General features: G+C 42.7%; 1 protein-coding gene across 27 annotated transcripts in view; it reads right to left on the reverse strand.

Moving 5' to 3' along the window:
* LOC118402370 (kinesin-like protein KIF1A) overlaps positions 1-13287 on the reverse strand; it is a 55549-nt gene extending 42262 nt beyond the window's left edge. For 25 of the 27 annotated variants that reach the window (XM_052477270.1, XM_052477269.1, XM_052477273.1 and 22 more), the window contains exons 1-11: positions 12958-13287; positions 6490-6678; positions 4140-4213; positions 3821-4003; positions 2799-2867; positions 2029-2207; positions 1753-1864; positions 1084-1161; positions 798-863; positions 671-688; positions 412-493 (exon numbers count right to left, since the gene is read on the reverse strand). In XM_052477270.1, the coding sequence (XP_052333230.1) occupies positions 412-493; positions 671-688; positions 798-863; positions 1084-1161; positions 1753-1864; positions 2029-2207; positions 2799-2867; positions 3821-4003; positions 4140-4213; positions 6490-6595 (967 nt within the window). In that variant the 5' untranslated portion in view covers positions 6596-6678; positions 12958-13287. Of the gene's footprint in view, positions 1-411; positions 494-670; positions 689-797; positions 864-1083; positions 1162-1752; positions 1865-2028; positions 2208-2798; positions 2868-3820; positions 4004-4139; positions 4214-6489; positions 6679-12522; positions 12688-12957 lie in introns of those variants that run through there. The other 2 variants (XM_052477249.1, XM_052477248.1) reach the window with 2 other exon arrangements.
* Between the last annotated feature and the right edge of the window lie 477 nt (positions 13288-13764).

Here is a 13764-nt window from a genome sequence, read left to right on the forward strand (position 1 = left end):
TGTAGTCGGCAGGATCTGGGCTAGTAGGTGGAAAGGGGGGCCGCGGCTGGTCAGGTAGGTGAGGGAGGACTCGAAGGTAGGTTGGCAGGTCTTGTGTACTTTGGATGTCTTATGTTTATTGATGTTTTGTTTGCTGCAGCCCCCTGCAAAATAATGGGGTTGGTTGCCCATCTTTTTCCCTGGAAACAACCTAACAGGTATTTGAAAACCAGTGGGATTTGAGTTATAAGCTGCTTAGATGGATATGGGCATCTAATATGTTTATAGACGTGTGAATTGTTCACCATGGAAATGCTGGAAAAGTTTTGAGTCATCATCTGCAGGGGAATTAAACAAAATAGCAAACAGTGCTAAGAATGTTGCAATTGGCGTAGTCGGCAGGTTCTGGGCTAGTAAGTGGAAAGTACGTACCCAGGTTCTCTCTAAGAAGCCAGGTCAGCACTGAGTCTCTATAGGGGATGTGGTTCTCCACCTTCTTCTTCTTCTTCTTGTTCTGTTAACAGTTCATTTTAACAATTAGGATAAGGATACTGTCTCAATAAAAGTGCATTTACCTGTTGGGAAATACAAGAAGAAACGCTCGTGAATCATCTACTTCCCAATCTCTTAATACCATTCCCCCAAATATTTTCTGAGAAATAAAATGGAAGAAGTAATTGAAATTGTGTACCTTATTTGGTGCTGAGTCCTAGAAAGAAAAATAAATTGACCGAACTTAATTAATTGTCAGTCTTACCAAAATTCCTTCAATGACCATACAGACAAAGAGTTGTGTACTGAAAACTATAGACTCTCACCACTTCAGCTAATGCAGAGATGACTTTCCCCAGTGTGGTCAAAGATTTATTGATATTTGCTCCTTCCTGAAAAGGAACAGATGGGGCACACTTAACCAAATGAAAAGCCTTGCGTGCAACACAAAAAACGACACACTCCACAATCTTGAGAAACAGAGCCTAGAGGCTTTGTAAAGTTCATAGACATGTCAACTTGAAATGTTAACTTGAAACGGAGGAATTCATACATTGATATCACTGGGGGGTCGGATTCAGCCCATAAAGTTGACCCAAAATAGCCTCTCACCTTCAGCCTGGTTCCTTTGGCTCCTGTAGAGTCTGCTCTCTCACTCCCAGCCAGATCCACCAGGCTGATCTTGCTCACCTGCAACAAGAAACTCTCTGTTATCATTTGTTTTGGCATGAATCTGCTTTGATACTCTGTATCACAGTGGGAAATGCCCAGATTCCAAATGCACAGTGGTAGCCCCAAGAAACTCTCTTTGAGGACTTATCTGTAATGATTAGTGTTATCATGATGTCCAGATAGCATGGCAATATAGATTTCAATCATAGAGTTATAAACCATGCATAGGTCAAAGTTTTACAAAACCCTGGTGTGAGGCATCATGAAGGATCTTTGTTTGAGACAGTTTGCTACAGCAGGAAAATAATCCCAGCAGCAAGAGGAAATGTGAGTTATTATGTGGATTATAATTAATGGACATTATTTGTCGAGCTTAATACATTATTCTTTATGTCTGATTTCTTTTGTGTGGAAATTACAACATTTAAAAGCCCTTTGAAACCTGGAATGCACTACAAATTTGCATTTCCTGCAATGCAGGAAATTTCACAGCAACAAGAGTGATCAAATGAAGATCCTACATCTGTAGGGGTTTATAACTCTATGGCCTCAACCTATTGCAGTAGCTTGAATATGAGGTTGAACCTGGTTATTAAGTCTGCGCAGTACCTTCTCAGATGTGTTTTCTGAATCCATGTCGTGTTTCTTCTGCGTGAAGATGATGTTGAAGACAGCGTGAGAGCGGCTGCTGGTCTCGTTCATGTTGGTGGCTGCCACCGTCCTGAAGGAAGAAAGAATTGAACCTTATGACATCCATCCATCTCTCATCCATCCATTCATTCATCCATCCACCTATTTATCCATCTATCCAGTCCATCCACCCCCCACATCCACCGACCCATCCATCCATCCATCATCCATCCATCCATTCTAAGTCCCATTTACCTGGCCTTGTTGCCAGACTCCATGAGGTCCTGGATGTCATTGTAGGAGGTAACGGCCAGCTTGGACAGGTCCTCCACGTAGGGCCCCATCAAGGGGTGCTCTCTCACACGCAGGTTCCCCTTGTTCTTCGGGTTCAGCAGGTCCCGCACACGCTCACAGTAGATCTCCATGTAGCTCACCTGTGGAGGTTGTCAATACTCTATAGAAGTGCCAATCAAGATAACTAAGTGCCAATCAAATGTCTATTGAGCAACACCACCTTGGGGCAGAGAAGACACTCTTATCTGAACTCTTATCATATGCACAGCAAAATTAATGGTGTGCATTTAACTCGGAAATGTACACTAAAACGACGTTGGAGGAGGCTTATGGTAGAGAAATTAACATAAAATGATATGGCAACAGCTCTGTTGGACATTCCTGCAGTCAGCATGTCAATTGAGACATCTGTGGCATTGTGTTGTGTGACAAAACTGCACATTTTAGAGTGGCCTTTTATTGTCCCCAGCACAAGGTGTACCTGTGTAATGATCATGCTGTTGAATCTTATCAAAGGAGAAATGCTCACTAACAGGGATGTAAACAAATTTGTGCACACAGTACGGGATCTTTTGTGGGATCTTTGATTTGACATCATTAAAAATGGGACAATCACTTTAGATTTTTGTTCAGTATGTTTCACCCAGGAGGTAAAAGCTCTACTCCACTGATAAGCAGTAGGCCTGTCCTGTATAGAAGCTCATTCTCAAACCACGAGAGGGAGCACTCACCTCCACGGAGTAGGACAAGCTGTTTTCCTTATTGCTGTCACTTATCTTGGTGAAGAGGTCCTCACACAGCTGGCAGACAGAGAACATGGAGGAGCATTGTTAGACTCGCCTATGAACCAGGGTTGGGGTCAATTCCATCCAATTAAAGAAGTACACTGAAATTCCAATTATCTTCAATGCTTCTCAATGTGGAAAATGTGGAATTGGAATTTGTTTTAGTTTCTGAATTGACTGGAATTTAAATGGAATTTACCCCAACCCTGATATGAACACAGCATATGTATTATCAATAAAAGGCTTTGATGTTTTTGGCATAAAACTAAATGGGTTTCCAAATATCCAGTATCTGACACGATGAAGTAACTTTACATTATATGATGTTTAACTACATTTTGTCATTCGTTCATCCATCCACCCTTCCATCCTTCACCCTTCTACCCACCCATCCATCAACCCACCCTTACATCCACCCTTCCATCCATCCATCCATCCACTCTTCCGCCATTAACCCATCCACACTTCCACCCATCACACTTCCACCCACCCACCCATTCATCCATCCATCAACCCACCCACCCATCCATCATTCCATCAACCCACCCACCCATCTATCATTCCACCCACCCACCCATTCATCCATCCATCAACCCACCCACCCATCCATCATTCCATCAACCCACCCACCCATCCATCATTCCATCAACCCACCCATTCATCCATCCATCAACCCACCCACCCATCCATCATTCCATCAACCCACCCACCCATCCATCATTCCACCCACCCACCCATTCATCCATCCATCAACCCACCCACCCATCCATCATTCCATCAACCCACCCTTCCATCCATCCATCCATCCATCCATCCATCCATCCACTCTTCCGCCATTAACCCATCCACACTTCCACCATCACACTTCCACCCACCCATCCATCATTCCATCCACCCATCCACCCACCCATCCATCATTCCATCCACCCACCCACCCATCCACCCATCCACCCAGCCATCCAGATTACCAGAGGGATGATGCCTTGCTGATCCTTCTGGTCCTGCTTGCCCATCATGGTGTAGCTCTTCCCAGATCCAGTCTGGCCATATGCAAAGATACAAACATTGTATCCCTCAAAGGCATGCAGCAACATCTCCTCCCCAATGTCCTTGTACACCTGCTTCTGGGAATGATAGTTGATGTCCTCCGGCTGCAGAGAGAAAGACAGTGTTTGAGTATGAATACACCGTTAGTTAGCTATTACGGAGTGAATGCAGAGCTCATGGCTTGCATGGTCTTGAAACGCATGATATTCAAGTCTTTCAGGTGTATGTGGTGAAACTCACTGTTGTGTGTGACCAGTAAGAGTAGTCGAAGTTATAGCTCTTGTTCTCCTTCGGCTGTTTGGGGTTTATGATTGCTAAAAGCACAGACAACAAGTAAACAAAGGTTAGAGAAGTGCCCAGACCAAGCCCATAAACTAGCAGAAAGTAAGCTATGGTGAAACACTGTGCAGTTCTTGGCTATGGCAGACCAAATGTAAATAGAACCAAGAAAGAGTCTTTGGCTGGCTACATAGATATCATTAGTGCAAAATGCATTGTCATCATTTTAGGGATAATTGTAGACCTGGTGGAATCTGAAATTAGGCGAGGCGTTTGGGGAAAGCTGAGCAAGTGCCTCTCTGTGAAGGCTTGAATGGCCAAAGCACAAAAGTTGATCATGCACCTGGTAGCAGCTACTGTCTGTGGTCCATATACACTGAGTGAAGAAAACATTAGGAACACCTTCCTAATATTGAGTTGCACCCCCTTTTGCCCTCAGAACAGCCTCAATTAGTCGGGGCATGGACTCTACAAGGTGTAGCAAGCGTTCCACAGGGATGCGTGTTGACTCCAATGCTTCCCAAAGTTGTGTTAAGTTGGCTGGATGTCCTTTGCATGGTGGACCATTCTTGATACACACGGGAAACTGTTGATCGTGAAAAAAAACAGCAGCGTTGCAGTTCTTGACACTCAAACCGGTGCGCCTGGCAACTACTATCATACCCCGTTCAAAGGCACTTAAATATTTTGTCTTGCCCATTCACCCTCTGAACGGCACACATACACAATCCGTGTCTCAATTGTCGCAAGGCTTAAAAAATCCATCTTTAACCAGTCTCCTCCACTTCATCTACACTGATTGAAGAGGATGTAACAGGTGAAAATCAATAAGGGATCATAGCTTTCACTTGGATTCACCTGGTCAGTCTATGTCTATGTACCTACACGGAGTGGTTTTGTGTACTCAGTGTAGGTACTGCAGTGATGCAATAGTGATGATGTTCCTCCGGTTAATACAGCAGCATCCTCAGTGGTGACTGACCTATGATGATGTCACTTATGCACTTCAATAGACTGGGTTTGTGGGTTATATATTGTGTATCAGGTATTCATAGGGATATGTGATCAGCCAAATTGGAAGTCTTTGTTGTGTGGAACACAATAATGTGGTTCAGTCCACCTGAGACAGTTGCATCCAAGAGAGAGGGTAGGACAACTATTTCCTATCGTATTTTCTAGTTCCTCATCCTTGTGCGCTTGTATTGACTGGAAAGGTGAAATTGAAGAGGATGGTTGATATCGCTATTTGCCGCCGTCCTCCATATTACTTTCAACGGTCCAGTACTTTCACATCAGTCAGGAAGAGGAAAGGAAGCCCTTTTTGAGTATTCCCAATCTGTGCCATGCTAAAGACTGTGGGAATGAGGTCATCATCAGACTGTTGACAGGCACAAAGAAGCAGAATATGACACACACACAAACACACATATCATCTGACCTAGCGTCTCAGCTGAGACAGAAACAACGAGGCCTTTTGGACCCTCTGGGCCACGTGATGAGGGATGAGAAGCTCTAGAGGTCACCCCCACAAACACATACACACAGAGACAGGCTCTCCGTTCTCATTGGAGCCTTTGTCTCATGTGTTGCACGCCTCACTACCCACCATCCTGTCGCTTTCAAGCATGTGTTCCCGAGCACCAAGCAGAAAATGGCAGAAGCGCAATGTTTCAGTGATTCTCTACAGTAGAGATGATCGGAATCCACCATGAAGGGTCTATGTTGTGAAGTGATGAATTTATTCAAATAAGCTTGAGATGGTGTTAGATCGAATGTATAGCACCTCCAAAACCATTTAAAATGCCATATGAGGCTGTCTCCTAAAAGCCCAATCTAAAGCAGACCATATTAGTAAATATTTCATCAAACTACATTCATTATTGATGAGAACATCTCTGCCTGGAGTTATCAGACTGGAAATGCTGTATATCCCAATGGAAGGCCTTTCAAGGATTCATCAATACATATTCCAGAGATATTACTAGTATAGAACATTACCTACATAGACTCTAATATTTCCCCTACCAGTACATAGGCATGGCGGACCCCAAATCACTTCCTCATCAGTTGACTTGGCCCAACTAAAATGTTTTAGATTTGAAATACTTCAATAGAAATGTTTTGTTTTGGTTGCGCTAGCCCAACCCTGGATAGGCCTTCTGATTTGGGGGCCAATTTAACATCCATCCCAGGTTAATCAAGAAGTAACCTACAACGAAAGAGCAAAGCTGAAGACCTCAGGTCCATGTGTTTTCTTACACCAATGACAATACAATAGACATTTCTTATCGTGCAAATATGCAATACTCACTTGTGGTGTTCCCTGACATCTGGATGATGCACTTGCTGTCCTTCCCGATCTCTCGAGAGTTGAAGGGACGGACCCGGACGGCCACCTTCACTGAAGCCCCCGCCATGATGCCTGTCAGTGGGGGGATGCGGCCGCGACTATAGAGGGGCTCAGTCAGGAGGGGCTTGTCACCAGGTAGATGCCTAACACCTGTGGAGAGGGAAGCCATAGTGAGATGGTGATTTGATTGAAGATCTCATTTGAACGAATTTGTAATGCCATCATCTAAGATTTTTTATTTTTTTTTCAAATCAATTTCTGAAAAGACTGCGCACGCACAAAAATATTGAGATGTATATAAACTTGGCGCACGCCATACGTATGCGCATGTTTCCCGTTTTGAATCAGACATGTCGTGAAACTGTGAACGAGCATTATACACTCTTAGAGAAAAAGGTGCCAAGTAGAACCATACAGGGTTCTTCGGTTTGTCCCCATAGGGGAACACTTTTTGGTGCTGGGTAGAACCCTTTGCAGAGGGTTCTATCCAGAACCCTCTATGTAGGGTTTTTCAAGGAACCCCATGCATAAAATATGGTTCTGCCTAGAGTCGTCTATGAATGGTTCTACCATGAACCATTTTATCATCTGAAGGTTCTTCCTAAGCCATCTACGAAGGGTTCTAACGAGAACACTTTTTATGAATGTATAGAGCCCATCAGCCTTATTATGACAATACATAATATTTACTGTATCAGAAGGACCTTTCTTTAAGGGCCAAGTTCTATCCTAACACAGTGATGTTAAGAATCTCCTTGTTTACAATGTTGGCTTATAAAGTGATGTGTAATTCTTACTGCAATCCAGCCAGAGTTAGGATATCCAACAAGTGGAATTGTTAATCACCCGCAACCTGCATTCTGGACTGCCAAGGTAGGGAAGATGGAATATTGAGATGACCTCATCCATCTAAACTGTCTCAACCATCTCAGTAACGGGTGCCATAAATCCAATTACTAACAGAGTGGATTCGTTTAGAAAACTGTATGTTATTTATATTTGTGTAACATAAAATGTATCAACCAATCAATGTACATGCAAAAACACAGATATTACAGTAAAACAAACAATTCTGAAACGCTACCTGCAATCGAGCATGCTGGGAAAAATTATATATGGGTCTTTGTAGAACACTTCTTGCCTTCCAAGGAATCATCAAAGACTTACAAAAACTGTTCATATGAAGTTAAAGGTTCTAGGTAGTTTTCCAAAAAGGGTTCTTCTGATCAAAACGGTTCTTGGTAGAATCCTATCCCTCTGCAAATAACCCCTTTTATAGTGACAATAACACCCTTATTTTCTGTATACTGGGGAGGAATTGGAATTGGTGTTGGCAGAATGTTTTCTTTTGCAATGACATTTGCTGTATCTGACCGTTTCTGAAAGACAAAAACAAGTGCACATTGTTGTGAACCTCTAAACAGATTGTTTGAATTCAATATTGTTTTGTATTTACTTTTTCGTGAACCTAAATATGCTGCACTGTCTGCAAATTCTGAAACATTTTATACTTTCTAATCTAAACTAGCCTACTGTAGGCCCACATACAGTGGTAGCCTACACACATCAATGCAAAAGATCTGGTCTGTTCACCTGTGAAATTCTACTGTATGTAAACCGCACTCTCTTTCGGACATAAAAATGTGAAATTATAATATCGATTAGGCACAATGAGAGATGGGCACAATAATTTGTTGTATGGCTACTTGGGGACTATGAACTCATCGTGGCAATAAAAGCAATTAACTTGTTGAAGGCCTATAGGCTATTTCACGAATATGAAAACAACACAGTCAGAAAAGGTGAGGAATTTATTCTGCAATGGTCATAGAAATGAAATAAATCATAGGAAATAAATGCCTATTTCCCACTCTCCCACTCCGGGGAACGACGTAGCCGGTTTACTAAGCACCAGTCCTGGCAACCCAGAATTACACACACCTGGCAACCATCATTATGCACACCTGGCAACCATCATTACGCACACCTGGCAACCATCATTACGCACACCTGGCAACCATCATTATGCACACTTGTGCCCCATCATTATACACACCTGGACTTCATCACTGCCTTGATTACTTCCCCTTTATCTAGCACTCTGTAGCCTCATTCAACAGACAGTATTGGTTCTGTTTTCTTGTCCAGACGCTGCTCTTGTTTTGTATATTTTGTATCTCGCCACATTAGTTATTATTAAACTCACCAACTGCACCTGTTTCATGACTCACTATGTCTCTGTTACAATAGATTTTCACTTTTCTCACAGCAAATTATTGCACCGTGCTATTATATTTATCTTCCTGTTTTTTTGCTATGAAAACGAGTGTCATCATACTGTATATCGTTATTAATAAACACCTAATGTGTGATAACTAGCAAATTAATTAGCTAGCTAATGTTAGCATGCCTAGCTGGAGCTTCTGAAGAAGGAAAATGTTTTATTTCTACAATTTCCAAAAGATAAACAAACAAAAACATTTACGAGACGTGTTTGTGCCGTCATTAGTAGCACAATTTCTAACTTATTTGCATTTATTTTTACTTACACTTGTATGTTGACTTCTCTATTGATGTTGTTTTTAAGTTTTCGCAGATTTCCGCAGAATGTACAACCGTCACAAATTGAATTATGGGGAGTTTCAGGCCCCGGAGTGAACATAATTGTACACTCGCAAACACGACTATAAACGAGGGCTGAGGGGCTTACGTTGCAAACTTCCCTTGCTTGGCTAACAATTTGGACCGCCCGCCATAAGGCGAGGGTAAGTGGACGAGGGTGTGTCTTTTATGAGTTTGAACTGCAGCCAGGGTGGGAACAAAGATGGGGAAAGGCGACATCACGTTGCTATTGTCCGAAGCTCACTATAGTTTCCAGACCCTACTGGATTGGCTGTTAATACCTACACTGCGGGGGGGATACTGTAATATTTACAGTAAATTACTGGCAGCACAAAAACCAGTAAATCACTATAGATTTACAGGCCCTTTACCGTAACACAAATGTACTGCATATTACTGGAACACATGACTACAGTACCATTATGGATTTCTAGAATTTACAGTGCATTACTGGAAGCACAGTAGTTAGTAAACTGTTGAAGATGTTCAGTGCCAGTAGCTAGTGCCAACAACAGGCAGTATTTAGCACAGTCATAGCAAGTAAACCGTGTTGTAGTTAAGGATGCATTGGTCTTCAAATGAACCTGGATTTGTTACACGACACCGTTCTGATATATCTTTGCACATCTCTGGCTAGTACAAAGTACATTGCTATGTTCACAGTAACTTGCCACTAGCTTCCTGTAAGTTACTGTAAAATTCTGAGCAACACTGTTAAAAAGTTTTTTTTTAAGTAAATGCAACTGTAAGCATGTTAGCATTTGTGTAGCACTTGCACTTCTAGTCTTCCAAACTGGCTGCGATCACATTTTGTTACTTTACAGTCTTACTCTAAAATTGATTCAATATTTTTTTCCCTCATCAATCTACACACACAACCCCACAATAACTAAGTAAAAACTGGTTTTTAGATTATTTTTGCTAATTTATTAAAAATAAAAACAGAAATACCTTATTTATAGAAGTATTCAGACCCTTTGCTAGGAGACTCAAAATTGATCTCTGGTGCATCCTGCTTCCATTGATTGTTCTTGAGCTGTTTCTACAACTTGATTGGAGTCCACATGTGGTAAATTAAATTGATTGGACATGATTTGCCTATATAAGGTTCCACAGTTGACAGTGCATGTCAGAGCAAAAACCAAGCCATGCGGTTGAAAGAATTGTCCGTAGAGACAGGATTGTGTCGAGGCACAGATCTGGGGAAGGGCAGGAAAAAATGTCTGCAGAATTGAAGGTCCCCAACAACATAGTGGCCTCCACCAATCTTAAATGGAAGAAGTTTGGAACTACCAGGACTCTCCAGGGGCTGGCCGCCCGGCCAAACTGAGCATTTGGTGGAGAATGGCCTTGGTCAGGGAGGGTTACCAAGAACCTGATGGTCACTCTGACAGAGTTCCTATGTGGAGATGGGAGAACCTTCCAGAAGGACAACCATCTCTGCAGCACTCCACCAATCTGACCTTTATTGTAGAGTGGCGACACGGAAAACACTCCCAAGTAAACGGCACATGACAGCCTGCTTGGAGTTTGCCAAAAGGCACCTAAAGGACCCTTAGACCATGAGAAACAGGATTCTCTGCTCTCATGAAACCAAGATTGAGCTCTTTCGCCTGAATGCCAAGTGTCACGTCTGGAGGAAACCTGGCAACATCCCTACGGTGAAGCATGGTGGTGACAGCATCATGCTGTGGGGATGTTAGAATAAGGATTTTATTTTAGAATAAGCATTTTAGAATAAGGCTGTAACGTAACAAAATGTTAAAAACAGTCAAGCGGTCTGAATACTCTCCGAATGCACTGTATAACGTTACATTTTTAAGCTAGGACAGGCGGGAGACTTTGGGCGCTCCAGTACAGTAGGTGGCGTTAATGCACAATAACGTTGGATGCCGATAAACCCCAGAGAAGAAGGGGAAGGGGCGACAACGGTAGTTAGCTAACCATACACCAGTAGACAGTGTCCTTTGTCCTCGCCTGTCGGGCACTGTTTTCTCGCAGTTCTGTTAATGACGGCAGGGGCAGGTGTTCAACAGCAGAGAGCGAAGGACACTGTGTGCTAGCTTAGCCAGCTAGTCTGGTATTCCGGGAGGCGATGGCGACACCGTGTGCTCGCTAGCTAACTAACTCGCTAGCGAGCACACGGTGTCGCCACCGCCTCCCGGACTACCAGACTAGCTGGCTAAGCTAGCACACAGTGTCCTTCGCTCTCTCCTGTTAGCTAACTAACTAGCTAGCTAGCACATGGTGTCCCTAACGAGCAAAGTTGGCTTGTTAGCACACCGTGTCCCTAACGAGCGAGTTACCTAGTTAGCTAGCTAGCTACACAGTGTCACCCCAGCCTACGGTGCTAGCTGGGGGCTGTTCATGAAGGAATCAATGGAATGCTTGAGGGGGAATGCCCACATGCAGGAATGCCCCAAATTGCGGGCACATTATTGAAATGTGTTAATGGGCCACAACAATACCATGAACCCGAAAAATGCTTTTGGCACTCCAAAATTACAGTATGGTACAATATTATGTTGGGGGAGTACTGAATTACAGTATATTACTGTAGATGTACAGGGAAAGGTTTTTAAATTCACAAAACAGTTTGTCACTGTATTCTCTGGGTGGTACTGTGTTTCAGTACATATCTAACAGTACAGTAGCCAGTGTGTTACTGTAGATATACAGAACAAATATGTACATATTTGTATATATTGGTATGTAGACTACTGTATTTTGTAGGGTACAGCATTCTAACTAATGGGTGCAACAAAACATAGCCTTTTACAAGGCGCACCTCAAAATATGTTAATGAGACAGAGATTATTTTGCAAACCACATTTTCCCACAATGCATCATAATTCACAGTATGCTGCTGTAGATATACAGCAAAATAGGTCATACAGTATTTTAATACAGTATTTTAATTTGACAATTTAAAGCAAATGTGTAGCACTACATAGCCTGCTTGCTAGCACCAACATGAGGGCAAACTAGCGTGGCTATCTGTACAATCGATCACTGCTCTTATTTCTTTTCATTCTAGATGGGTATTTAAATATTTTCGTCTACAACGCAGCAGCTGACAATGCCAATATGTAGCCTAATTAGGGCCTGCGTCGGTAGGCCTATTGACCAAATAATGTCCCATCAATTACAAAATAGTTTGGCTTGTTACGTTTCATGATTTCCTTGATTCTACAGAAAGCAATAGGCTATCAACACACTGTGGTTGCGAAAAATCTCCCCAGTCATATCTTTCATGTCAGAACACATATATTTTTTGCCAGCATCACAAAACATACTGGCATATAAATTACTGGCATATAAATTACATAAAATAAACATAAATTACATAATTGACAAATATTATGCACCGACCTAGTTCGTGGTTTTCTGTTTAGACTCGAAAAGACCGAAAATTCATAACGTAAATATTGTCTTCTCCAACATCTTGCGCTGCCGCACCTCAATGCAAACGCACTGTCAAAGCAATAGGCTACTGGCCATCACTCCAATTGGTGCTATGCTATTCGCCCACTGTAAATATCGATGTCATTGAATTCATCCGCCCATATATTCATCCCTGCGACACGTTAGCAAATTCAGGATTATCAGATGTAGTTGTTTGTTTTGACTGTGAATCAGATTGAATTAAATAGGCTATTGACAAGGTTATTCTGTAAACCTGTAAAAACAATTGTTTCAACCCTGAGAAAGAGCGAAGCACCACCCTTGGTTCCCCACTGCGTCAACCCAAGGCCATGATCAAAAAACAACATCTCATCAGAAAATAACACATCTCAATCGTTTTACCTAACCACCTCGAATTCGACGACAGCAGTGGGTTCCTCCTTGATATGTTTTCCTCCCGTCGATATCAGCTAACAGCCTCCCTCGGTGTATCCGTGCAGGGAGTATCCGCCCCGAGCAATAGAAAGAGACACAGAGCTAGACCACCCCAGTCAGGGCTATGGGTGAATGGTTTCTAACAGGGCCTGGTACACAGTAGCGCGTCAGTCTGTCTGCCAGCAAGCCAGACATGGGTAGGGTAGGGTAGGGGAGTAGACAGGGAGGAGAGAGGAGAGGAATTAGGCTAGAGCTAGATGGATGCAGGAGGCGAGCTCAGAAGAGAACGACCTTTGGTTGGTCCACAGTAAAAATGGCTCAGGTGCCTCAGCCAAGGCTGCTGGGAGTCAGTGATGACATCGGCATTATCGTAGTGGGAGCAGGCAATAGAGCAGTTATTTAAGATTATTATTTTTTTTATTGCAACAATAATAACAATATTACACATCAATACAGAGTAATATATAATGGGGGTGAAATAATATAACCCAGTGATGCAACACAGAGGAGGGAGGGGGAAACTGAGGGAGAGAGCAAACAGGGAATGAAAAGGCTGGGGATCCATGTGTTGCCGCCATGATACAAAGAACAGATACAGTACTTTGAGGTGGGGTAGATCTCATTGGTGTCTCACTAAGCTAAACAGTAGAGAGTAACGTTGTAATTCTATCCCTGGGTCAATGCATGTACACATACAATACTACACCAAACATGCATCCATCCACTGGCTGTTCAGTGAATGAAGTCTTTGTTGTTCGAGTTCAAGGATTCAGC

Source organism: Oncorhynchus keta, chromosome 23 (assembly GCF_023373465.1).
Source record: "Oncorhynchus keta strain PuntledgeMale-10-30-2019 chromosome 23, Oket_V2, whole genome shotgun sequence".
NCBI classification, from domain to species: Eukaryota; Metazoa; Chordata; class Actinopteri; order Salmoniformes; family Salmonidae; genus Oncorhynchus; species Oncorhynchus keta.